General features: G+C 38.3%; 1 protein-coding gene across 1 annotated transcript; it reads left to right on the forward strand.

Moving 5' to 3' along the window:
- The first annotated feature begins 313 nt into the window (after positions 1-313).
- Positions 314-27787, forward strand: LOC127233385 (protein FRA10AC1 homolog). The gene is made up of 14 exons (XM_051199830.1): positions 314-401; positions 1485-1564; positions 3344-3439; positions 3565-3610; positions 5761-5837; positions 7141-7224; positions 8192-8276; positions 11940-11985; positions 14164-14277; positions 16013-16055; positions 17808-17917; positions 20785-20823; positions 26177-26255; positions 27305-27787. The coding sequence occupies exons 2-14, from the start codon at positions 1485-1487 to the stop codon at positions 27345-27347; spliced, it is 942 nt and encodes a 313-aa protein (XP_051055787.1). The 5' UTR covers positions 314-401; the 3' UTR covers positions 27348-27787.
- Positions 27788-27890: the final 103 nt, after the last annotated feature.

Raw genomic sequence — 27890 nt, forward strand, 5'->3', positions numbered from 1 at the left:
AATGGAAACATTGTGTCTTAGCTGCGCTTGCCTACACAAATGCTACAGTTAAAGTTAATGTCATTGTACCCGGACTGGTTCCTTTCCACTGTAGAGATTGTAACCCACCTGTACCCGTATTAATGGGTGTCCTAAGTTCTGTATACTTGCTGGCACAAACACTAAAGATAAAAATAGTGTTACCTGACCTGCACTGGCGCTTCAGCTATAGGAATTGAATACTGATGGCATACAGTTGTGAAATAACCCATCTGTACTGCTCATGTGTGTTCCAGGTTCTGTGTATTGCTGGAATCAGATATCGTTTCAGACACAAGTGAGTGATAGCTGGGCCTTTTCAGCAACTCCAAGAACGTCAATCTAAAAATACACAATAAAACTGACTTAAGCCAAGGACTAAGGTAATTTATTTTGAGGAAACTTCAAACAAAACAAAATTAGGGGAAATTTTTAATCAATTGATAGTGTACTGTTTACAAACACTAAATCTGGTAAATTGTGCCTAATCATAATTCCCAAGAGATAGCTCAAACTGTGGCCTTAAGAATCAAGTAGGTCAAGAGCAGGGTGGTGGTGGTGGTAACACATGCCTTTAATCCCAGCCCTTGGGAGGCAGAGGCTAGCCTGGTCTACAGAGCAAGTACCAAGACAGGCTCTAAAGATACATAGAGAAACCCTATCTTGAAAACCGCCTGGGAGGGGGGGAAATCAACCAGATCAGTTTAGCCACTTGCTTTGTATATTACTTCTTAGTACTTCTTTTTAACTTGAAAAATCATAAGCATTGTTTATAAAGTACTTAGCACAGTGACCATGACAAAGTGATTATACAGTTTGATTCACTGCTTAATAAGAGAGACACTTTAGAAATAACACTTCTTCATTGTTCAGATATCACAGAGTATGTTCACACCATCACATACATTACAGACAGCCTGAAAACTAGTATTTCTCTTGGCTATAAGCCTATGTGTTATCACATTATTGTAATTATTACTGTAGGTAATTGTAATGGTACTTGCACAGTTAGGCATATGTACACATATAAAATGTGTAGTTGTAGTACTGAACAATAGTTTCTCACCTTTATAGAAATTTTCAGTGGTCTGCAATGGCCAAAACATCTTTAGGAGGTGCATACTACATAATAACTATTATGAGTCAAATGAAAGGGATGTATTTCTACCCATTGTGTGCAGTCACTTTGTGGCATCCAATCCAGGCTTAGGTTTCACTGGAAAAGCCAATAATTAACTTCCTTAACAACAGTTAAAGGAAGAAAACATTTATGCATTTCCTACACTGTCAGTCCATTATTTCAAAGATAGTGAGTGTTTTAGATCACTGCATAGCCCATAGACAGCCATCTGCCTTCCTTATCTTATAAAACTTGCGGCTGTTTGAGATCACTTTATTTTCACGCTTGTATTTCGTGAATATTGGTAGCTCAGGGTCTACACAGCTGACTTGGTACTTCTTTGCAGATGTACGGTCATGGGGGTTACGACTCTGATTTTAGTGATGATGAGCAAGGTGGAGAATCCAGCATAAAGAAGAAGAAGAAGTAAGTCTTTCCTGGCTTGTCGTTCACATCATTCTAGACTGACATGAGGTATAAATAAATAATACTGAAAGGTTTGGGCCTGAGTTTGCATGTAGAAACAACTGCTGTGGCAAGTGAGGTTTCCACTCATTACACTGCAATGAATGGATTTACCCTTGGAGGTAGTTGTAGGGAAAACAGAGTGTCATCGTGAAGGGCTTTATTGAAAAGGATGGTGGGAAAAGAAAAGATTTCTCTATTGCATGTGTTTTGCTTGATTGTTTTCATTTGTTAAGACTGTGTGCCTGCAAATGTCACAGCTTAAAGCTTAAAGGGAGTTTAGTTATTAGTGCTTGCCTTCCAAGTGAGGTCCATGTGGAGGGTGAATTGTAATTCAGAACAGTTGTTATGTTTACTTGAATAAAAAGGTCAATAGAGGGAACTCATGAGTTTTATTGAATTAGGAGACCTATATCTTCTAGCACAAAAGCCTGGGTGTCACAAGGAGGACTTCTTCTTTTGTTGTTGTCTTTTTTGTTTTCTGAGATGGTTTCAAATGTAGTTGAGGCTGGCCTGGAACTCCCTTGTATGGCCCAGGCTGTCCTAAACTCATAGCTTCCCAAGTGCTAGATTCTAAGTATGAGCTGCCCATCTAGCTGAAGGCTACATCTTCACCAAGTTGCTATGTTTAGGGAGAGGCATTGTTCTTAGCTTTCAGCTTAGAAACTTCATATGTATTAACATTGAGTGCTTGATTCGTATTAATGGAACTTAGAGAAAATGGTTTATTTTTATTCCACAGTAAGACTAATATGTTTACTAAGAAGGACTGAACATTATTAAGATCACTAGTCTTTGCGAATAACAAAAAGAATAGTAATAATTATAAAATAATATGACAATGCATACTTTCTAGATTTTCATTAAAAACATCACTTCCTGGTCTGAGAATTTAATTAAGTTGGTAGAATGCTAGCCTAGGCTACATGAAGTCCCAGGTACAGTCCCCAAGAATAGAATTGGAGCAAACTTACTTCAGTGCTATGGTCTAGGGTTCAGTTTATCTATAGCAATAAGGCTGATTGTTTGTGGTCAGTGTCCCTTATAGTCAACCTTTCTTTTCCATATTTCTTTTTGTTTGTTTAATCTTCCTTATTCCTATTTTGCAGATAAGTAACCTAATAATAAGATTAGGGTGGTAAATGATTGAGACAGGAACCTACTGGTTAGAACCAGCCATGTTGTTTTGTCTTTTCCATTTTATAAGTATTAAATAGAATTAAGATTCCGAATGTCTCATTAACGATCAGTGACTCTTTTAAAGTTAAGTCTTTAATTCTTTGAACTGAGGTGTTAAGTTACTTTTCTTGTGAACCAGTACCTGACAAGAAGCAACTGAAAGGGGTTACAATTGGGGAGAGAAAACAGCTGGAGGCAGGAGCAGGAAGGGTACAGTCAGGGATTGGTAACACCTGGAGTCTGGGTCATGAGGGGTACAGTCAGGGCCAGGAGCATGAAGTAGCTGGACGTGTGTCTGCATTCTGGAAGCCAAGAGCATCTACGAAGTGAGGCCCAGGTTATAAAACCTCAGTCCACCTGCAGTGCTTCACTTCCCAGCAAGGCTCTGCCTTCCTAAAGCAGCACACCAGCTGGGGCCAAGTGTTCAGGTGTAGCCACAGGAAGGAAACTGTCACCTTCAAACTGCCCAGCTGAAATGCACGTCACTGATAGAATGCTTGCTAAACAATCATGAGTGTATGAAAAATGAACTCTTAATAATTTTTCTTTTTAATACACTAGGACAGTCGAAGATGAGTTGCTGCTTACAAAACCATTTCAAAAAGAAAAACATGGGAAGGTGGTCCATAAACAAGTTGCTGCGGACCTGCTGGACAGGTGTGGTGTGTTGGTGTTAGGACATGCCTTGGTTTAAGCTGTTTTGTAATCTCAGGACCATGGGATGTGATTATGTTAATAGAATATGTTTATTTGAATTTACTTAAACTTTTTTTTTTAAACAGGGAAGAAGCAAGAAATAGAAGGTTTCATCTCATAGCTATGGATGCTGTATCCTTTTTAGTTCTGTTTTTATAACTAATAGAATATTTCAAAATCTGCTTGTTAACCATGTTTTCTAATTTTTAAAAATCAAAATCTTGTCTAATTAGATATACCAGTTTTATATTTACAGGCTAGTAATTATTGATATAGGTATTTACCATTTACATTTTCAGGTATAATTCTCTATTGCTAATATATAGGAAAAATTTAGAGGTAAAAATAATGAAAAATAGTTTTTCTCCCCCATAAATAGACTTAAAAAGTCCATGAACTTGCAGATGTTCCAGCCTGTTCTTGTCAGGCTTTCAAAATTTTCCTTTTCTGTTCTTGTCTTCTGTAATATCATTTTAAATTATTCCCTTCACACCTGGTCCTCCACTATTTTAAGTTTTCTGCAAAGCTTCTGTTTTAAAATCAAATGTGCCTGAGTGCCATCCCTGGGCCTGCTGTCACTCTGTCCCTCAGGTAGGACTGGAGACCGTCTGGTCTGTGAGTCAGTCAGACTGCGGCTATCACATTGCTGTGCAGATATTAGACAACAGGAGAGGCCAAGCAAACCTGAGGTGTTCTGAGTGTCTGCTCCCAGGCCGTGGGAAGCTTGGCTTAGCTTCCACATGGGTCTTATCTTCCATAAGCATTTAAACATACGTTCTCCCTTCTCTGACGCCATCATTGAGGGTGTTAGGACACGCGTTAAGAATAAAAGTATAGGTGCTATTTTCCTGGCATAGATGGCAGAGGGCCCCAGTATCTTTTTTCTGGGATGTTTTGCTACAGAGGAGTAATTATGTTAAAAGTTAGTGGTCTTACTGGGTGTGATGGTGCACACCTTTAATCCCACCATTCAGGAGACAGAGGCAGGCAGATCCCTGGATTTGAGGTCAGCATGGTCTATGTAGCAAGCTCCAAGCCAACCAGGGTTACAAAGTGAGACCCTGCCTCAAACAAAACAACAACGACGACGACGACAAAACAGTTAAATCATCCTAGAATGACTCTTAGCCTTTTAAAGGTGAGGGAGAACAGGCTGTTGGTGAGGGCAAACAGGTTGTTAGGGAGAGCAGGGTGGTGTTAGCTAGAGTTGGCTGTTGGTGAGGGCCGGCAGATTGTTAGGGAGAGCAGGCTGTTGTAATTGTTTCAGTGTGTGCTTGTTGGTGTTGCTAACCTCACTTCCAAATCTGGGATAGATGAGGCAAAAAGAAAGCTTGGGGAAGGTAGCTGAACAGAAGGACAGTTCCTGGCATGTTTTTCAGTCACCACCTTTCACAAGCTTGTATTTGTTTTATATATAATTCCCAAAGTTGGAGTTGTTAGCATAAGGAATAGGGAGGAGTGTGCCTTTGTCTGCTCTGTCTCCTGGAAGCCAAGCTCTCACTGGCATGTGTTTGCTCTAGGAGAAGTTGCGTTGACCACAGCCCTGCCTGCTGCCTTTGACTGCCTTATGTTGAGTGTGGCAAGTGCTGCCACGGTTTTAAAATGTAAACATTAAATGTTCATATCTCTTGTTACAATGCATGGAAAATCACGTGGTTTTGTGGATTCTTTGAATATTAAAGTTGAAAACTTGCCTTGATTTAATTATTTCGTTTCTTTTCTTCTCTTTTCAAGCCTCACTCTGTGGCCCAGGCTGGCCAGGGACTCTTGTTGTTTCTCTTGCCTCAGCCTCCTGAGTGCTGGCATCATAGGTGTTAGCCACCATGCCCGCCCTTCTGATTGCTTGCTTGCTTTTTGAAGCCTCAATGTTGGTGGGGCTTAACTTTATAAACATTATATACTATTTTATATACTTTATCATCCATTATTACACAATGTAATAATGGATGATAAATTCTACTTTTTACCTTTAATTTAGAAGCCACAATTTTTTATCTGTAGTATTAGATTGGATGAGAGATTGAGATTGTGTGCAATCTAGAGACAGAACAGAAAGCTCCCTATCCCCTTAATAGTTATGCATGAAGATTCCAAACATTACAAGTAATACATACTTGAAATGTTTTCAACAGAAAGTGAAAGTCTACTGTACAGTTGTTGTCTGTCTTGATTTACACATTTAAAAATGCTAGATAGATTCATGTCATACTTTTCATTTAGTAATAATTTGCAATGGAACAACTCTTGAACAGTTATAACATCCTTAATGTCTTGCATTTCAGTATCAAAGGCACACAAAGTTTGTAAATGACTATATTTTGTACTATGGTGGCAAAAGGGAGGACTTCAAGCGCTTAGGGTAAGTATTGTGAAGCTTACAAAGGATGTAGGGCAAGTATGGATGATTTTCTAGGCCCTCTGTTACATCTTCCTTGGCAAGCAGGCCTCAGGTAGCTTCCTTACCTGTTGAGGCAGGTATGGTGTGGGAAATAACAGTATGTATGAGAAATACACTGTGTCTTGTTGACAAGGACTTTTGAAACAATAACTTGTTTAAACTGTAGTGTCCAGGATTGCTTTTGCAAAAGTAAGGCAATGTCCAAGAGACTCTGCAAACATTATAGATTATTGCTGTTGCTCTTGGTTGACAATAAATCTCTACTGCTGAAGACACCTGACACTTAGGACACACAATCCAGAAAAGGATTGAAAGCCTCCTTCCTAAGTCTAGCTATCATGGTACCAGAAGGTGCCGTGCAAGTGTCCAAAGGAGGGAAGCAAAATAATTATATACATCTCTCTCTCTCTCTCTCTCTCTCTCTCTGTGTGTGTGTGTGTGTGTGTGTGTGTGTGTGTGTGTGTGTGTAGTGTGCGTGTGTAACAATTGAAAAAGTGGCCATGAATTTGAATTAGAGCAGTTAGGATGGTATGTGAGAGGGGATGGAGGGAGGAAAGGGAAAGATAGAAATGATGTAATTTTATTTATATTCTCTTTCTCCTTTTGGTTTTTTGAGATGAGGTGTCTCTGTAGCTTTGAGGCTCTCCTGGAACTTGCTTTGTAGACCAGGCTGGCCTCAAATTCACAGAGATCCGCCTGCCTCTAAAAAGTAAAAACATTAATTTTTAAAAAGTAAGGCAAACAAGAAACTTCACTCTGGGATTCCCCACACATGACAATGTTTTGAGGCTCTTGGTCTTGCATGGATTTCTCTCTGGTTTAATTTCTGAGTAGGTAGGGCCCTAAAGACTTTAGCACACTATATTTCCCAATTTTATCTTCCTTATCCACTGAGCCCATGCTGTTCAACTGTTTATTCTGATTCAGCAGCACACATCCTAATTGTTCTTAATAATACAAACTCTGAGTCAGCTACCAGGGTGAAAGCTGAAGGATCAGAGAAGCAGAGTCTATTCAGCTTTCTCGTCCTCTCTTTGGTATAACTAGACCACCGTAGAGATGAAGGAATTTGTTTCTCCACTGAAATTGCTTCTTTCTTGCATTTTTCCTTAAATAGCTTCTGAAAATATTGAAATAATTGTTTTCTATAGTCTCCAGATAAAACTAAGTTTTCAAAAGTTTTAGCACTCTTTAACCTAAGTCTGTCTGATTTCATTTTTGTACTAAATTAAAATTTTGTACTAAATTAAAATTTCATTTCTAGGGAGAATGACAAGACAGACTCAGATGTTATTCGAGAAAACCATAGATTCCTATGGAATGAGGAGGATGAAGCAGATATGACTTGGTAATTTTTTTTTTACATTTTATTTATTTATTTATTTATTTATTTTGTGTGTGTTTATATGTGGGTGGAGGTCAAAGGACAACTTGGAAGAGTTGGTTCCCTTCTTTCACTGTGGGTCCTCATGTTCAGACTCAAGTCAGCAGGATTGATGGCAGGAGCCTTCACTGGTTGAACTGTCTTGCCGGTCTGATGGCTCGGAAATTTCAGCCATTAGCTTCTATTGAAGCAGATGTTTTAGTCTTGTCTTTCTTACTCTGTGTTCTCTTTTTTTTATTTATGAAAGATGTTATTATTTTTGTTTATATGTATGAGTGTGTGTCTGTGCCACATGTGTGTGGGAATCCATGGAGGTCAGAAAGGGCATGTGATTCCCTGGATCTGGAATTACAGATGTTTGTGAGCATAGGTGCTGGAAACTGAACTAAGGTCTCTGGAAGAATAGCTGAGCCACCTCTCCAGCTCCAGTCTGTGCTGTCTTAATCATCATTTATTCAAGGCATTCAGCTCTTTATAGGTCAGTTTCTGAATCAAAGACAGAAACTTATGTTTAGGACTCTTGACTCTGGTTTGCTTCCTTGAGTAATCTTTGTCAATTTTAATTAACTTCTAATTGCTTGACCTCATCTTCAAAACTAATTATTCTATTATTGTCTTATAATAAACTATTGTATGTTCCTTATAAAATGTTTTGAATACTTTGGGGAAAAGAAATCATAAAAGTGGTTTTCAAAAGCCAGACATCACAAAAGGTAATAAATGACAAATAATTCTCTTTATCATTTCTCTAAGTCCTTCAGTTTGAGAGAACTGCCATTAACAGCTCATCCCTACATAGTCAACACATCTGTCTGTATTAAGCCTCATTTAACATTAGTATTTATATCATGTTACTTATTTGATATTGCTTAAAAGTAGCAAATTGTAGTTGGATTTCTAAATGTATAATACATACTTTTTATGGGTTTAGGGAGAAGAGACTTGCAAAGAAATACTATGATAAATTATTCAAGGAATACTGCATAGCTGATCTCAGTAGATACAAAGAAAATAAGGTATGCCCTATGAATATTTATAACTGGAGCTCTTGTTCAAGTACAGCATTAATGTTTATTAGCCCCCATGACCCACATTATTCTTTGATGGCACTGATATGAATCTCTTCCACTTCAGAATATCATTTTGGCTGTTTAACCTCTGCAGTCATGGGGCTTACAGAGGGTCTGTGGGATTTATGAAAGACAGGGTGATTTTGTTTGTGAGATCAGCTATAAAAAGTTTAAAATTACACACAGTTGGCAATTGGATCCCTTCTGGGCTCTCATCTTGAGCCTCTAGTGACTAAGCAGTACAAAATGATGTCTCATTTCACAGATCCTGTTGATTGATTGCCATTTATGGAGTGGCAGATGCACTTTTGTTACATAAATATTTCTATTTTGTTAAGATTAACTTTCAGTCAGTGCTAATTAGTAGTTGCAAATTCTCATTCTTACTTTACATCGTTAGTTAATTGTAAAGCTATTTTTATTCCTAGCTAAACTTCCATAGGAACTAGAAAAGGTAACCCAGGAATGGATAATCCCAGTTGGAAATGTAAAAAGAAGGAATACATATAAACATAGTACATATTCTGTTCTACTAAGAAAACAATCTATTTGTAAACAGCTATCTTAAAAAAATCTAATGATTTCTTTCTCACTTAGTTTGGTCTCTTTGGTGGTTTTAGTTTGTGAGCTGTTTTCTAGTTCTGTATAGACAGTAGCAATAATAACTTTGCATACTCCTATTACAAGTCTGTGTGGTTGCTGTAGCCCAGAGGCTTCTCAGTTTCTTGCTTATTAGTTGTGGATGCTATTGCAGAGCTCTTGTCTGTACCAGCTAATTACCATAACTAATCTGGAATCACCACAACAATTGGAGTTACTTTCGCTTACTACATTACAGATCAAGTCTGAAATACCTTCTTTGTAGGGCTATTTGGTAAAGTAGCTTTTCAGCCATGGGCTTTTTATGGAACACTCCAGTATTTAATTGAAATTGACTGACACAGTATATAGTGACTGCCCTTCACAAAAAGCTGTAATCTAGTTAGATGTGATGGTGTACGACTGCAATCCCAGCATTCAAGAGGCAGTGGCAGGATTGTGAGCTTAAGGCCATCTTAGTACTGTGAAGCAACTGTGAGGGGAGATCCTAGTGCAGAGTGAATAAAGTTGTGGTCTAGTGGAGGAGAGCAGATATACACAAATAAAAGTTAAGTGTTTAAGGTTGCTATTCAAAAACTATTATTAGAATCGGGGAGCTGGAAAGATAGCCTAGTGGTTTAAGAGTGCTTACTGAGAAGTCATGAGAACCTGTGAACAAGAGTTTGGATCTCAGCACACATGTTCCAAGCCAGGCAACCACACTCATACACGTGTGCATGCATGCGCACACACACCCCTGTAGTACCAGCCTTGATGTGGTCACAGATTGGAAGATCTCTGGGGTTTGCTGGCTTCCATCCTTCCCTAAAATATGAAAACTTGTAAACCTGAAGGTCAGAGAGAGACCCTGCTTCAAAGAATAGATAAGGAGTGATAAAATCAGACACTTAGTGCAGTCTTCTGGCCTCTCTGTGCCACACCCCACACATGTGTGCATATACTCACATGAATATTTTAAGGAGAATAGTTTTTATAGAAATTGTATTTTGTAAGAACGTGGTAACTGCATATGAGGTTAAGTGCTAATAAATCAGATAAGACTCAGGTTTGAGTGTGGAAAAAAGAGAAGTAGGAAGTTTGGAAGGGATATATTTGGGGACTGTCATGGCTTTGTGTTCTGGCATACCATGTTTGAAGTGTTGGAGAAAGTGGTTACAGTATTAGGATGCATTTGCTCTTGGCCTTGTTTATACAGATAATGCTTTATTCACTTTTAATTAACCAGCTCTTAATTCAGTGCCATATGTGCACAAGTGCGTGCGTGGGGGGGGGGCACTTCTAGTGACTTCCTTTGTTCCACATTTCTATTCCTTTCTTTGAAAAAAAAAAAAAAAAAAAAAAAAAACTCATGCCTTGCCGTGTGAACACAGCTTTAATCCCCACATTCCAGAGGCAGCGACAGGTGGATCTCTGAGTCTGAGGCCAGCCTGGTCTTCGGAGTGAGTTTCAGGACAGCCAGGGCAACACAGAGTTTCTGTCTCAAAAAAAAAAAAAAAAAACTTCATAATTGACAATGTATTTGGATTAGTCTGCCAGTTAGAATTAGATTTAGATATAAGGGAAAGAGAGATTTTTTTTTTAAGAAGGAAAATATTTTTTCCTTTAAAAAAAAAAAAAGGTGGGGGGGGGGGAGGAAAAACACTACCTTAAATGAGCCAAAGGCTGATGGGAGATGCCATTCTGTAAATATGTTTCTCTTATTAGTTAATAAATAAAGCACTGTTGGCCAATAGCAAAGCAAGATAGGCGGGACTAGGAGACAAGGAGGATTCGAGGAAGTAGGAGGGAGGAGTCGGCATGTAGAGACTGGAGAGAGCAGAACGCCAGCCCACTCTCCAGTAAGATGAGACCAGAGCCGCAGGGGAAAACCTACTCCTAACAAAAGGCTATTTTTCTTTTACAAAAAATCCAAGTATACAGAATTGGTGTTGCAAGAAGCAGGATTCAGGAACAACCCTTGAGTAACTGCAGCTTGAATACAATGAGAACTTGTGTCGGGAAAGTGTATAAGGACACAGAAGTTATCTAGTATGACAGTGTTGTTTCTGTCACCCATAGATTATAACTTTCCTAGTGATGGATATTGCTTTGTAAAGATTTATTTATTCCTATCTTACGTGTATGAATGTTTGCCTGCATATACATATGTGTACTACAAGGGTTCATGGTGCCTGTGAACACCAGAAGAGAGTGCCAGATTGTTATGAGCAGTTTCCCGCCAGCTTTGTCCCACAGCCTTGTCAGCCCTAAATAACACGCAGAGACAGTGTATTAATTATTAAATGTTGGCCAGTTACTAGGGTTTCTTATTGACTAGCTCTGCTTTAAATATTAACCCATTTCTATCAATATAAGTGTTTCCATGTGGCCTTATTTCAGACCTCTTCTCTCACATCCTACATCTTGACTCCTTTCCTCTACCTCTCCCAAAATCCTCCTTGTCTCCTAGTCCCACCTATCTTGCCTTCTTATTGGCCAACAGGGCTTTATTCCTTAACCAATAAGAGAAACATATTTACAGAATGCCATCTCCCATCATCAGATCCCCAGGACTGGAGGAACAGACAATTGCTGGAGTTGCAAGCATTTATGAGTTATTGCATGAATACTGGGAGTTGAACCTGGTTCTCTGTATTAGCAGCCAGTGCTCCTATGCACTGAGCCATCCCCTGAGCCCCTGGATTCTTTCCTAGAACAATGACCCTACAGGATTAACATGTTGAAGTACTGTCCTTTGTCATACCCACAACCCCTCTTCTTGCCAGTATGTAATATAAATGCAGGTATTTTCCTGCCTTGACACCTGCAACTTTCAAGATATTTTAAAAGTAATTTTTAACAGAGGTTGGTAATTGTTCAGATGTATTTTCAGATTCCTGTAAAAGGAGAAAAAGCTGTCACACTGAATGAAAACTGTATTTCTTTTTCAGGTTGAAAATGTCATTCTTATGTTTAGATGTGAATATATAAGTAATTTACATTTTGTACTTACATTTATTTTCATACCAGTTTGGATTCAGGTGGCGAATAGAAAAAGAAGTAATTTCAGGAAAAGGTAACTTTTTTTAAAAAAAAAATTACTTATTAATAGAACACAACTTATTTTGTTACATAGAATGAAATCATTGGGTGGGATTTTTCTGTTGTAGACAATAAATTATTTTCTATAACAATTGTGGCAAATGTATTTCTGATGAATACATTATTAGCAAAAATCAGAATTTAGTGCTTTCATGACTTTTCCTTTAGAATTTGACCTTTAAAATATTTGAGAATATGTAGAAAATTATGAGAATTAAATATTTAATAATAGGGAACAAGTGAGTGCTTGATTTGGTAGAACTCTGTTCCAACAAAAGTCAACGTTCTGAAAGTAGAAATTAAATACCACATATGAACCCAATAGAAGTTTTGTACAGACTAGTTCCAGGTTGAGCCCAGATATTTAGTCTGATATCAAAAGATCAAACATTCAGAGCAGTCAAGAGCACTGTATAGTCCAGGGGATCCAAGCCCTCCTCTGACCTCTCCCAGCACCAGGTATGCCTGGGATGCACATACATAAATGGCAAGGGTGTTTCTGTAGAAGAAAAGAAAAAACTGAATTCAAAGCATCAGTGGTCAGTGGGTAAAGACATTTGCCACACCAGACTAATAATTTCAGTTCAGTCTCTGTAACCTAGAATAGAAGGAGAGAACAGACTTACCCAAGTTGTCCTCTGACCTCCACATGCATGGTACACACACACACACACACACACACACACTGCACAGGCACACTATCTGCACACATACACAATACTAAATAACCATTTAAAAGTAAGGCAGTGTAAAAGTTTTCTTAAGGTTACATTTTATTTTATATTTTCAACTAAAATAAGGAGAGATCCTGAAATGTCTTTCACATATAATAAAAATGTCTGTGTTAATTTTGTCAAGAAGAATTTTTAGGAGAGTATATAAAACTTCCTTTAAAAACATTGGTGGGTATTCAATTCATAAGTGAATATAGGACTATCTGGGACAGAGAGCAAGCTGTTGCTCTGTTAAGACAGAATGTTGTGGTTGCTGTTCAACAGTCATTACTAAACATACTAAACATGTGCATGTTTATTTAACTCTTCATTTGGAATGAATTTTAAAGATATCCTGTACTTCTTTAATATGCCATGGCATAATATGTACATACACACACTCAATAAATATATAGATAGATGAACGTAAAAAATGTGTTTTAAGTTCGACATCCTCTGCTACATAGTTAGTTTGAAGTTAGTGTGAGTTACATTCAATAGATTTCAAAAGATTGACTTATGAATTAGCATTTTGGCTGTCATTTGCATTTTATGAAAAGGATTTTGTGGTTTCTATTTGTTGCTTAGTGTAAATTATTGTGGTGGAAATTGTTCTTTGTATAAGTCATTTTTATTTTTCCTTTTTCTGCCTAAATAGGTAATTTTGAGTTGTCTCTTCACCTCCAAATTATCAGTCTTTGTCCTGGTTTAGAAGTTTTTAATATATGATAGAGCATGACGTATTAAAATTTATAATATCAGTTTTAAGTTTTTAAAATAATTTTCATGAACGTTTTTGCTAGAACTTTAAATGATATAATACTTGAAAACATTAATTTTTAATATTGCAATTAAAGACTGTAAGGACTCACATCTTAAAAACATGTATTTTGAGGGCACTTAATGTTTTCACTTTCCAAAGTGTGAGATTCTCTGATATGGACTCAGTAAAACTCTTACTTAAATGAACAGTTTGTCATCAGGAATTCTGGGACTGTGGGTTTTTAGGAGTTTTAGGCTCTTTAGCTGGGTCTGGTGGCACAGTCTGGAGTCCCAGCTTGCAGGCTGAGACAAGTTCAGTTTTGACCTATAGATCAAGGCAATGTAGCAAGCAAGCAAGGAAAAAAAAAAAAAAAAGAGCTGGGATGTGTCTTAGTGGTCTTAGTGCTTAGCATGCACAGGACCCTGGGTTCAGTTCCATTGCAAAAGGAAAAAAATAAATTATTTCTTCAATTTCATAATTAGGTACATGATACTGTAATTATTATGGTCAATTATTTTTAATGATTGTGCTACAATTTATTATGTATATGCTAAAGATTTTGCCTTCTATATTTATTGTTATTTATTTTATAATTTTTGAAAAAAAGTTTTGGAGATAATAGGCTTATAGGCAAATCGTGTCATGTGTCATGGCTGATAGTCTTTCATTTTTGCAGGTCAGTTTTTTTGTGGAAATAAACGTTGTGATGAAAAAGAAGGCTTAAAGAGCTGGGAAGTTAACTTTGGTTATATTGAGCATGGTGAAAAGAGAAACGCACTTGTTAAATTAAGTAAGTTGAGTTTAGTAGACAAATGGTTGATTTCTTTATCATTAATTTAGTACTGAAAAATGTGTAGACTATTTATAGTTCAATTTTAGGAGATTCAATGTGTTTTCCTGAAAGCATTCTTTTTCCCTGTAGTTTCTCCAAACCTCAAATAAATTTTGAGCCTAAAACTTTTAGAATTATGAGCACTTTGATAAAATAATTCTAATGTCAAATTTCCAGCTGGGAACTTGTAGAGTGAAGATCTCACAAGCTTGAGAATGTCACTTGATTATAAGTCTAAGTGACAATGTCAGAAAAGGCGATGTAAACCTCATGTGTAGCTATAATGTGCTATTTGACAATAAATAAATTCACTCTTTGACAGCGAGTGACAATTTCAGGAAAGAATCCTTTTTAAAAAGTTTACTTAACATATGTTAATTTTACTTAACAATAGATTTCACCATGACATTTTCATACCTTATATAATATATTTTGGTCATACTAAAATACTAAAACCATTCGCTCTCTGTCCCCTCACATACCAGCTGATCTTCTTTCTTCATTAGTCCTCTTTTTTTTTTTTTTTTTTTGTGCCCCAGTGAGTGTAATTAGGGTTGTGTGCAGAGCATGATGAGGGATTATTTACAGGAGCATGGACAACACTTCCAGTATCTATACCACTGAAGAAATCTTCAGGAGTCCCCTCACCCCCACAATGATGGAATGTTCATTTATTTAATCGTGTGCAGATTTTATTCAAGGAGTCACAGCCTCTGAGAGTTCAAGAGTGTAGTAGCCATGTCATGCTCAGAGGACGGCATTATATAACATATCATGCAACCTCTGGTTCTCACCTTTTTTAATGCTCTCTTGTTGAAAGCAGGGGGTGGGTGCTATAGGTGCCCTGCGTAGCCCCGAGCATTCACAGCCATTTATTCTCAGCCCTTTGACCAGTTGTGAGTCTCTGCAGTGAGTGTCTTCCGCTGCAAAAGAGTTGGCCACAGCACCACTCTGTTGTTGTGTTACATGCATCTCATTCCATCATGCTATGAGGAGATATCTGTGACGTCACATACTAATTCTGCCTATGAAACGCAATGGATGACACTTTTTCTAAAGTCCCTTTAAAACAGTGTTTTCTAGACACAACAGTGCTGATACACATGTGAACTCACAGAGACTATGAGAGCATGCACAAGACCAGCACAGACAGAATCCCAGCAGCAATAAGGGGAAGAGAAGCTATTTGTAACTGAGAACCAAATCTAGGGAGTGGGGCAGTTCGGCTGGCACAGGGTCACTACCCAGCTGTTCTGACTGGTGTGGCTGTGCCTGAGCCGTGGGAGTCTGCCAGAGCTGGGGGCAGGGGCCCAGCAGTGGGACAGAAGGTGAGGTGGGCGCTATTTGTAATTGATAGCTGCTAGGAAAGGGAAAAATCCATTTTCTTCAATGAGTCATACTTTCTCTTTCTAAAGAGAGGAAGGATGTGAAGTGGGATGGGTGGGGAGGGTTATATTGGAGGAATTGAGGGAGAGGAAAGAGTATGACCAAAGTACGTTGTATGAAAATGTTTAAATATAAAGTATTATTAAAATATTTTCAATTCTCAAACATTTTAATGTAATTTTGAGGTATAATGTTATTTTCTTCATATTATTTCCTATATACAGAACATGAGCAATTATAATTAAAATAGAGTAACAACATAGTTACATAGATACAAAAGCTCAGTGATATTTTTTTTTTCTCTTAGGATTATGTCAAGAATGTTCCTTTAAGTTAAATTTTCATCACAGGTAATTTTTTTCTTTTAAAATACTATTTTCAATGATTAATAACTAGAGCATACTCATGTTATTGTACTGTCTAAATCTCAATTGGAAAGTGGATTTAATTTACTGTTTAGAAAGTAGAACCCTAAAGTCATGTGACAGCAGACATTCACTCTGCCCTGATTTAACCAAGCAGTTTTATATGTGGGCGTCTGTGTGGGGCAAAGATTCCCTTTAGGAGAGTAGTTAGTTTTGAACCAGACACTGTAATATTCTTAGAGATGATGTTGTAAAGCAGATGACATAGAATGGTACTTAGGGCTTTTAAAGCTCAAAAGTAAGTGCATGCGAGAGTGCGTGCCTACATGTGCTCTAAAGCCAGAGACAGGAGTACATGGACTGTGCTCTCTGACCTTCTCAGCACTGGTCACTTAAGACAAGGTCTCTCACTGAACCTGGAGATTGCCATTTTAGACTAGTCTGACTGGCAAGCCATGTGACCCTCCTGTCTCTGGTCTCAACTTTCCTGCCCCTAAGCACCAAGATTATTAGTGAACATGGTCACACCTGATGTTTACATCGATTCTTGGAATTCAAATTCAAATCCTCAAGTTTGCACTGCAGGCTCTCCTACAGACTGAACCATCTTTCCAGTCCCTCTTGTTACTTTTAAATAGATGAGTTTCTCAATGATAACAAATGACATTGGTAAAGTCAGGCTCCTATTAAATCATCTGGAATGTGTCTGCAGTGTTGGATGAGTTAGAGGTATCACTGGCCTGTACCATACTGTCCACATGAGATCACTGGCCTTGGTTTTATTGGTTTCTTATTGTTGTTATTTCTTTATTGTTTTTGTTTTATTTTTGAAGCAGGCTAGCCTTCAATTCATAGTGTATCTGAGGCCAGCCTAAAATTTGTAATACCCCCGTCTCAGAGTCTTGTGTGCTAAGGTGATAGGTACATGCCACCACACCTGGCTTATAGTTTTATTATAAGCATGTCTACATAGTGTTTTAGCTGCTGCAGATAAACAATAACTTCTTAAAGTCAGCAGGATTTTTTTATGTTACTTGAGTAGCCATCCCCAACCTTAATTTCCTCTTTCTGTCAGTGATACTGAGAGAGACTGATGGTGTTTTGTGATTTTCCCCTTTTAAGTGTCATTTCCAATTTGAAATGACTTTGATAAAGAGCAAATATTATTAACTGCTGACAGCATGATAGCATCAACATGGATGTCTTAATCAGAAGTCTGTTGAGCAAATACTTGCGAGCTGTTTTCTCATGTTCTTTTTCTTAAGCACTTAAAATTAATTTTAATTGCTTTTCACCTATTATACTGACTAAATTTTAAATCTGGTCTAGAAGAGGAAAAGCTAGAGCAATGAGAAGGTAAATTATAGGTTGTCTAATGTTGAGATGTGAGTTAAAATAAGCCCTTTCTATTTCCATCCTAAGATGCTTTACTGTATGTAGTCTTTATTTGGAGAGGAGAGTGTCCCCTCACTGGCTCTCATGCTTTCCCGGTGCCTGGTGGACTTGGGTTGTGTGCTGGAGAGGGCTGAGAGAACTTGCAAAACAGTTCTTTGTCTCTGTTTAGGCTTTATTACTTTACACAATTATCTTAATTTGTATACTGAACTAAAATACATACTCATTCAAGGTTCTTTATTATATAAGTGATATATACTTTAACTTTGTTAATTCAGTGGATTTTATTTTTTATAACATAAGTTGAAAAAATTAACTTCAATTATGTTGGTTAACATAAAGGAGAAAAGAAATCAAGTCAAAAAAAAGAAAGGCTAAAACCAAGATTGCGTGTGACGATTCACCACATAAGAAATCCAAATCTTCAGAGGCCTCCAAGGGGAAAGATGAAGGTAAGCGGTTTAAGAGCTCCTCATTCCCAGTATGCAATGCAGTCTGCCGCAGTGCAAATCAGAATCTCAGAACTTTGTTTTATATCAAGTAAAAGGAATTCAGGTCCATTTGTAGTCACAGTTGATTTTGATTCCTTGGGTAGGTACTGTAATATCATGGATACTGCACTGTCAGTTCCTGTGTGCAAGCCTTGTTACTTGGGTGAGACACTGACTCTTTCAAGCTTACTTTCTCCATGTATGTGGGGTGATATGAACCCCCACCTCCATATTTGTCAAGCTTGAGAAGAGTCAAATAAGAATGTGAAGGCACTCAGAACTGTAAAGCAATTTGACAGTCTGTCTGTCATTCAATCTACAATCATGATTGTAGTATCTGTCTACAGGATTATGAGAAAAATTGAGATAATTTATTAAGCAATTTGACTAATGCCTGCCATGTAATTAGCTATTATGAAGGCTACTTCTAGTTTCTTTTTCAGCACCAAGAGTTAATTTGCTATAGCTTCTACTCAAAAATAGGTGGGCAATGCAAGATTCAACTGAATTTAAGCCAATGTTAATATAAGATTTGGACAGGAGAGGGCTCCCTTGCTCTAGACAGGAAGACAGTTGGTTCACTCCAAAATGCATCTTTCCTGCTTGCATATATAGTATGTAGTATTGCTGAGTTGGAATGGATGGTTAGTAGAACTGTTATCCTGTTGTTTATTGAGAGTTGGCACTTGAAACTGAAAGCCTTTTCATGTCTATTTTAATTATTTCCAGACTCCAAAGTAAATTTCAATTAATAAATGTGAAAATCTCACTTGGGTTTAAAATTTTTTATTTATTCTAATATGCTACCATTTGAAAATGTGGTTATATTCATTATTGCATTAATAATATTGTTACCCTCCTACTGTAAACATACCATGTAATCATGGCTTACTCTAAATTAGGAAGAGCTCATCTCTACTATTATTAAAGCATAAGCTTTAATGATAATTAAGCATCACAGTTGCATATGGACCTTTGGCACTCCTGGCTTTATTCAGACCTAGACATCCTTTCCCCGCTTATATGAGACTGTATACTTTATAGCTTCATGTTACCATCGTAGAGAGCGTTAAGTAAGTGAATGGTTGGGTGGACAACTGAATGTCACATGGCAGAATGAACGTGTAGAGAGGAAAGCAAGACAATAGCTTGTGTGTGAAGAGTGGTTGCTTTTGCAGATAAGGAAGAACAAAATTCTTAGGTGTAGATTCACGCTCTTGGCCAAAGATTCACTATTGTCTCTCTCTGCTTCCCTTTTCCTCGGCTACCTCACCTTTCACGGTTCAGTTCAGCCTGGTTGGAAAGGCCCTTTAATACCGTCTGTTTCACTTCCCCAGACTAGATCAGATCCCTGTTGTACATTCTGAGGGCACCCTGTACTAGTTTAGAAAAGCTCAGAACCCTTGAAATAATTAATTTTCTGTAAGAGAAGGATTGTGTGGTTGTTTAACTCATCTCCAAATTCTAACACCATAGGCTTTTAGTAGATGTTAGGTGAGGGAGTGGGTCAGTGAATTCATAGCTGAAGAAACTCCAGAAGTCAGTCCCAGACTCAGAATCAAAGTGATGCTCTGGAGTTTCTGCTTCCCAAACCACAGTGCTCGGACCAGCAGCATTGTGTGATCAGTTGTACATTGGTCTGAAGTCACTGTCTGAGACCTCTGTGACAAGTGTGCAAGAAACTCTGCCCTGTGGCCTGTAGTTGTTCTGACTTTGCTTCAGTGTCTCAGGGAAGAAGACGCCACCCCACCTAGAGTCGCCCTTCACATTTGAGATGGTTGTGTTTCTAGCAGCTTCCCCTTGACGGGTGGCCTGTCCTACATTCCCAGTTTGGTTCTGCTTATGGCAATAGGCCCACAGTGTAGGCGTAGCCTTTCCATCTACCTTTCCGTTTTGACTAGACCCTTTGAACACATTTCCATGTCTTTACCCTGCACTTCATATAACCCCGTTAGCCTCTGAAAGACTAACACCCAGACTTCTTAGCTCTCTCCAGTTTTGCTAGGGTGTCATTCTGTCACCTATGCTTTTTAGTTCATTACCCCCCAGAAATGTCTCACACCTTTAATCCCAGTGCTTAGAAGGCAGAGGCAGGTGGATCTCTGTGAGTTCAAGGCCAGCCTGGTCTACAGAGTGTGTTCTAGGACAGCCAAGGCTACACAAAGAAACTCAAAAACCCAGAAATAACTACATACACACACATACACAATAGTTGTTGTGTACTTTTGCTTCTTGTCTCCCTCAGTAAGTACTGCTGGAAAGTTATATTTTAACAGCTGCATATGACTGTGCACAGGGCTGTCTGGGGATGTGTCTCAGTAGCAGAACACCTGCTCAGCATGCCGTACGGAAGGGAAAAGCTCCAGACCCTCACCACCTCCCCTATCTACCTTAGAAAAAACTCTGTGGAAATGAATATTTGTACACTGTTCAGTGGAAGGTTGTACATCTCCACAAAGAGAAAGAAATAGTTGTTGTTATTATTATTATTATTATTATTATTATTATTATTATTATCACTTTACAACCTGTGAATGAAGTGTTTTTAAAGCCATGTGAAACTTTTCCTAGGCTCTCAGTTTTTATGTTAGCTATCCCAGGCTCTATGGACACATAAGATGATCTCCATCTAGAAGGACCTAACATTTTAATTGAGTTGATAAGACTAAGGGACCAAAAAGACTAGAAAGTAGTAAAGGATTTTTTTTTTTTTTTTTGAGCATAAGGAAACCAAATTTGGGAAGAATTTGTAGTTTTAGCTACAGTGGTCAACTCTACCCAAAGGTGATGCTTGGTAAAATGATTAAACTGATGCTGTTTTTTTTCAGGACATTCATCCTCAAAAAGGTCGGATGATTCTAGAAACAGTAAGTATCAAGCACTTCTTTCTCAAATAGAAATATGTAGATGCAAAGCATTTGTAATTTGGATTTTTTATTTATTTGTATCCTACTCTGATGTGACTTTGTTTTTGTTCAATATGAGAAGACTCATAAAGGACAAAAGGTGAAAATAATTGTAAGCTTCTTTTTTTAATTATAGAAAGCATCAGAATCTTTTTTCCAGTAAATACCATACATAAACATTCAGTTTCACACTGCACAGTGTGAAGGGAGAGAAGTAGGGATAAGGTTGGGATGGGAAAGGAAAGGCAGTTAAGACTTAAAGAAAATGGCTCATTTTACATGAGTCTGAGTGGCCCTGTGGTGATGTAGATTGGGAGAAGCTGTTGCCGTGGATGATGCTTTACTCTTATTTTCACCACTTATATTAAAGCAGTGATTTTACCGAATGATTTCTACAAATTCTGTATTTCCCATGAGTACTGCCCAAAGTGTTCACAGTCGATGCCTTACAGAAAGTGTGTAAGGTTGTCTAAAATTAGTGATGTAGGGGTAATGGGAAACAAGGCAGAATAGCAATGTGAAGATAGAGAAAATGTTATTCCTCTACCAAAGCAAGTCACAGGACTGCAGAGGCAAACCGCAGCTCTGCCACTGTTCTCACCATAACTAAAGCAGGAACGAAACCGCCAGCAGAGTGAAATAACGGAGGCCTCACTGCTTATTTAGCTTCTTTCTGGCAGCTTTGAGAAAATAATCTCCTGTAGGATTATAAAAGGGAACGTGCATTTGTAGGTTTTTTCCCTATCTGTGATTAAAAAAAAAAAAAAAAAAAAAAAAACTACTTTTATTTTTTAAATTTCATAAAGGTTTATTTTTATTATTTTTCAAATTATGTATGTGACTATATCCACCTGAATGCAGGTGCCATTGAAGTTCAGACCAGGGCATTGGCTCCCTTGGAGCTGGAGTTACAGATGGTTGTGAGCTGCTGAAGATGCGTGCTGGAAACCAAACTTAGACCCCCGAAAGAGCCATCTCTCCAGTGTTGCCCCGTCCTCTCCATTTTAAAATGTTTATTTTTACTGCTTAAGATTTCTAATGTACATGTTTATTTTGAGACAAGATTTAGCTATTCTTGAATTCATGATCCTTCTGTCTCAGTCTCCCAGATTTCTAGAATTATAAGCATATGTCACTGTGCCCAGTTAGAGGACATGTGTTTATGGTGAATTAAGCTCTAGACCATTCATTACATCCCCTGAGAACCAGAGAACTCAAGGAAATTATCCAAGGCTAAGTAATTAATGTCAAAGGTAGGATTAGATTAAAGTTTATAATCTCCAACACAGTACCATTTTGCTTTTACTAGCAATAACTGTTGATTATTAGGGAGTCAAATGTAGGCCTATTATTTACATTGTAATTTTGACAGAATAGACAGACAAACAGATAGATCCATCTTAAATGATTGAGCTATCCATGTCTTGCTTTTGTAGAATAGTTGTGTAAACAGGCCAGCTTCATTGAATTATTGTCAAAAGAGAAGACACACACAAGGCCTGCACCGTACACAAAGGAAGTAGTAGCTCTGTTGCAATTGCCAACAAAAAGAAAAATGCCAGACATTAACAGAGTCTGTATTTGCTCTCTAGGATTGATCAGATCAAAAGTTCTTATAGTTATCACAGACATTCACCATTTCATCAGTGGGGTGAGTTTTTAGTTATCATACAATAGCCACAAAATGCAAGCATCTGGGAAAACCCAAAGCATTTAACTACCATGCACGAAAGAGAACATCAAAAGCTTGCGTAGATCAAACACAGGGCAGCCAATGTGTTAGGAGAACTGAAATTGCCCTGTGGGGAGACTGTTGGCCAAACTGTGGCGGATGTTTAGTTTGGAGAAAGGTGAAGGAGTGAGAGGAGGAGAGCGGGAGGATGCGGATGTAGGAAGAGAGGAGGAGAGCGGGAGGATGGGGATGTAGGAAGAGAGGAGGAGAGCAGGAGGATGCGGATGTAGGAAGAGAGGAGGAGAGCGGGAGGATGCGGATGTAGGAAGAGAGGAGGAGAGCGGGAGGATGGGGATGTAGGAAGAGAGGAGGAGAGTGGGAGGATGCGGATGTAGGAAGAGAGGAGGAGAGCGGGAGGATGCGGATGTAGGAATTGGAGGTGTTTGGAGGCTGTCACTATGTGGGAGATTATTTTTGGTGACTAGTTTACACAACTAGAGTCTATAGATAAAAATGACCTGAAAACATATTTTTGCCTCAGTTTAAGGAAAACTGTTGCTTGGGACTGTCTGACAGAAGGAATAGAGGAAGTGAGCTGTCTCAGGATGCCGACAGACTGCACACTACTTGTTATGGGAAGTGTTAACAGTGAATGGGTTCATTTTCGTAGGTAGTGTTGGATGAAAAGACCCACAGAGACCAATAGAGCAGTTCGTTGTGGCTCAGCAAATAAAGGCTGTTGCTGCCAAGCCTGATGACCTCGGTTTAATCCTTGGAGCTCACGTGTCCTCTGATCTGCACAAATGCACCATGCCATTTTCACACTACATTCTACACACACACACACTACAGGTTATTCCAACTTTTTTTTTGTTTTTGTTTTTCTTTTTTGTTTTTTGAGACAGGGTTTCTCTGTGTAGCTTTGGAGCCTGGCCTGGAACTAGCTCTTATAGGCCAGGCTGGCCGTAAACTCACAGCCTGCCTCTGCCTCCTGAGTGCTGGGATTAAAGGCGTGTGCCCCCAATGCCCAGCTCAGTTATTTCAACTCTTACTGCAGAGACTTGACAGTGATGCTGCAAGAGCATCATTGCATATTAGCCATTCTCTTATCATTTCTTAGCTGTACTCTTTGTCACCCCTGGTGGTTGGTTATAGTTGTGTCAGTGTTTGTAGTGACTGTCACCCTCAGGGAACGAGAAAGTTTTAGGTTCATAGGGTGGAAGGGACTTCACAGATCATTTAGTATAGTCCTGTACATTTCATTCTCTGAGGCAACTTGGGCACTTTTTCAGTGGATACTCTCCCAGTGGTATTTACTTGAAGGTGATTTAACTTTTTTAAAGTAAAATTGTATTATCTGGTATCAGAAAATTGATATAAAGGGCTGGGTCAGTCGTCCAGTTGGTACAGTGCTTCATGAAACAAGATAAACTAAATTCAGTCCTTAGAACCCACTTTAAAAACTGGGCTAAGGTCAGCCCAGCAGGTAAATGTGCTTGCCACCAAGCTGACAGGGTTAATCCCTAGAGCCCACATGGCATGGGGGAGAACTGACTTCACAGCCTATTTGTCTGGTCTCTATACTGAGTCCTGCATATGCATACCTGCATGCACAATACATAAATAAGTGTAGAGATAAATGGTCCAGGGCTGGTACCATACATTTTTAATCCTAGTGCTGGGGAGGTGGAAACAGGCAGATCTCTGGGTCCTTGTCAGCTAGCCTTGCCTATTTAGTGAATTCAAGGCCAGTGAAGGACCCTTTCTTAAAAACAAAGTAGATGGGAACTGTAGTGATGGCTGTCACAGAACAAGACTCTTCCTCCAAGACTTTATAGTTTCACCACCATGTGTACATACATAGCTCCCTCCCCCTGCTATTTGTTAAAATTGGTGCCACCACAGATTGAGTTAGGATCAAAGTTCAGGCGTACACATTGATTCCAGGATCAGAGTCCAGCAGGCAAAAGGCTAGCACCACCGTGGCAAATCAATGCTGCTTTATTTTTGTGCTGTGCTGAGCTGAGGGACGTTCTGTACTGCAAGCCAAATCTGAGTTAAGTCGGAACTCCAGTGTTAACTCCTACAAGAGGATTATCTCTTGTGATGTCATTCTTGACTTAGTATCTGTTAATCATCAAAGTCATGTAAGTTAAGGTTTGTGAAGAGCATATGGTGTTAGGTTGAACACAAGTAACTAAGCCTCTTTGTGAGACTGCAGTTACATTACAAAGATTCATTTGTCAGACATCTTGTAAAAATGATGCTTATTACTTTAATTGTAACAGCCTGTCCTGGAGGAAAGAGGCTTTCTCAGGCATTGTTCAGAAGAGTGGGAACAAAGTAACCTTTCTTCTTCAGGAAACTGGCCCTATAACTGCTTTAGACACTTCTGGTGGCCAGTGATGCCGCTTCTGGAATTTGGTATTTTATTTGGTGTGGACAGAAATGTACACATCACTACAGTTCCCAAGAGGAACAGTTGACGTGGACTGTGGTCCCACTGTGGAGCCCTCGACAGCATTTAAAATCCCTGGTTTAATCACTAGCACTGCCCCCCACATAAACATAGAAAAAGGAAAGCAGCCTAAATCCCCATCAATGAGGAATTGGGGACTGGTTAGTCCAATTCTATATAGCTGGTTTTATTTTGTTTTGCTATTTGCTTATTTGTTTAAAGCTTTCATGGGGTTAGAGAGATGGCTCTGTAGTTAAAGCATATATTGGTGTTAGAGAGGATCCAAGTTCAGTTGCCAGGACCTTCTTTGGGAGGTCTGATACCTCAGGCTTCCATAGGCACCTGCACTCACATGTACATCATTAAAAATAAAAATCTAAAAAAAAAATCCCTTAATTATAAAAGCATATATATGTATGTATTATATATATATATAATATGTATATATATATGTATACATATTTTTTTCAAGGAAAACTATGCTGCCTCAAATCTTTTATAGTTACAGAAAACGTGCACAATATATCCCAATTTATATACATATATATAAACTTATTTATCATAAGTTTGTAAGGGCTGACCATACTTAAATAATGGTAGTATTACCTGTAAGCTCGGGTTAACTTTTCCTTTGTACTTTAAACAGTTTCAGATCACTCTTATTTTAGACAGTGAGCATATATTACCTCTAAAATCAGAAAAAGTAATATATTCCTATTTTAAAAATATTAAAAATTAGACCTAAAATGAATCACCTAATATATTCAACTAAAATTTACTCAATATTAGATAATGTATTATCAGGCAGAGAAACTATCCCATGATCACATCAGTGACTTCTTTCAATGACAACCATTAGTCTAAAGGAGCTATTCTTGAGTGTTGGTCCTAATGCAGATAATTCTCTATGTAAATCTTAATGTCATTTCTGTTGTGTGGTTGAGGAAACAACTAAATCAGCTGCTCCTTTTGTTCAGAGTAACGTTAGTTCCATGCCCTTTTTGCTGAGACTTTGGTGTTTCTCATCTTATTTAGTTTATAAATTTTATTGTATCTGGAGGGATAACTTAAATTTTCAGGGAACTAGAGAAGTTGAAGCTAACAATGTTAAGTTCATAGTTAATTTCACTGGTAAGTGTTTGAAGATGTGTTATGTTAAAAAGCTTTTTCTTGTAAATGAGCAGGAAACACGGATGAGGAAGACAGTGCTTCTGAGTCTGAGCTCTGGAAGGGTCCCCTGCCAGAGACAGACGAAAAGTCACAGTAAGTACTGATATTCCCTGATGCTCCCCTCTGTCATCAGCCCAGGAGGCTGTGGATACAGCTGTTCTTGGAATCAGTTAATGAAAATATTTAATGCTGTGAGTGTTTATTTAGTGCCAAAGACTCCCCACCCTGGTGAGGTGAAAGTTTATTTATTACCAGCCATTGTTCTTGGCTCTAAAGAGCCAGTGGGCCCAGCATCTGTTCACTTTCACAGACAACCCTCTGTTCTTGCTTGGATTCCTTCTAAGGGGGCTGTTCCCCTTGCGTCTAAGACAGCCTGTCCCATGATGTTACGATTCTCATGACCCACTCTGAGGAGCCCCTTGAAGGTTTACACAGGTGTAGGAGAACCCTTGCCAAAACTCCTCTCAGCCTCCCAACAACAGATAACACTCTCTGCAGCAGCTGATGCAAAGCCTGCGATGCTTGGCTGCTTGAGGCTGACTGCAAAAACTGCGTTATTTGGCACCTGATACTTCCCAACGGTACTTGGCAGGTTATACAGAAAGGAATGTCCCCTCAAAGTTCTGTTCTTGCTTTTAGACATAACCTTTACTAGTTACAAATACATATTTAATGTTCTTAGACTAATAAAGACTATGACCTGAGCAAATGTCCTCACATTCCTGGGAGTAAAACTTGTATTTTTTTTTTTTTTTTAAACATAGTTTCTGTTTCATATATTTCTTAAGCAGAATATAATTTGAAATAGTGAACAGAGAAGGTATAAGGTCAACCAAAAAAGCAAAAACAAGCAATGGTGTTTCACAAAGTATTTCAAAGAAAACTCTGAGGGCCTTTGAGAGAGATACCAGCATGTGAGATACTCCAATTTTAACAGTTTTGAGAATGGATGATTGTTTAGAAACCCAGAATTATTTGAATTATAAAAATATATTGGTATGTAAAATGATCAGCTGATATACTGAATGAAAGGATTTTCTTTTTATTCGTCTCATATATCTATTTTTTCTCTTAATTTTTAATTTAGTTTTTATTATTTTGAGTACTCCTGATTATAATCGGTGTCTGTACTTTTTTAATAGGGAAGAAGAATTTGATGATTATTTTCAGGACTTGTTTCTGTGAGCAGGGAGAGAGCCTCACTCTTTGGTGAAGAAGCCCGCTATGAGACTCCATGAACATGCTCATGCCGTTGAATCTGGACAGCCACCAGACAGATGTTTCAGAGGCTCAGGGCCTGTTTCAGACACTTCCTCCTTTCTTTGTGTAGCATCTCAGTTGCTTATATACAAATCTGTTTTGGCCAAAGCTCCCCGGTATATGATACACTGTTTTAAGTGGCATTGGAACATGGAATGATTGGCATTAAATTGTAAATAAATTATTTAGTGTCAAATTTTAAAATGGTTGGTGTCAGGACTTTTCCTTTCATTGGATAATTGTTGTCATTTACTCTACAGCTGCTGACCAGGCTTCTGGTAGGCATGAGGCATTGTGTTGAGCTATTGCAGTCCTTTCTGATCCAGCAGAAAATAGTAAATTAGTGTCGGGTGTGCTGGTGTTAAGTATTTTATAAAAGTTCCTCATTTCTTGAATGTGCTCTTCAGCTTATTACTTACAGTGAGTAAAAAGGACTCTTGATTTGCAAGGGAAATTATCTGAAACGTC

This window comes from Phodopus roborovskii, unplaced genomic scaffold (assembly GCF_943737965.1).
Source record: "Phodopus roborovskii unplaced genomic scaffold, PHOROB, whole genome shotgun sequence".
NCBI classification, from domain to species: Eukaryota; Metazoa; Chordata; class Mammalia; order Rodentia; family Cricetidae; genus Phodopus; species Phodopus roborovskii.

What these genes read in the sequence shown, in the direction of transcription:
- LOC127233385 (XM_051199830.1), top strand. Translation starts at nt 1,485, where the DNA reads ATGTACGGTCATGGGGGTTACGACTCTGATTTTAGTGATGATGAGCAA. An exon ending in GCTGCGGACCTGCTGGACAG is followed by an intron (nt 3,440 to 3,564) that starts GTGTGGTGTGTT and finishes TTTTTTAAACAG; the next exon opens with GGAAGAAGCAAGAAATAGAA. An exon ending in AGAAGTAATTTCAGGAAAAG is followed by an intron (nt 11,986 to 14,163) that starts GTAACTTTTTTT and finishes TCATTTTTGCAG; the next exon opens with GTCAGTTTTTTTGTGGAAAT.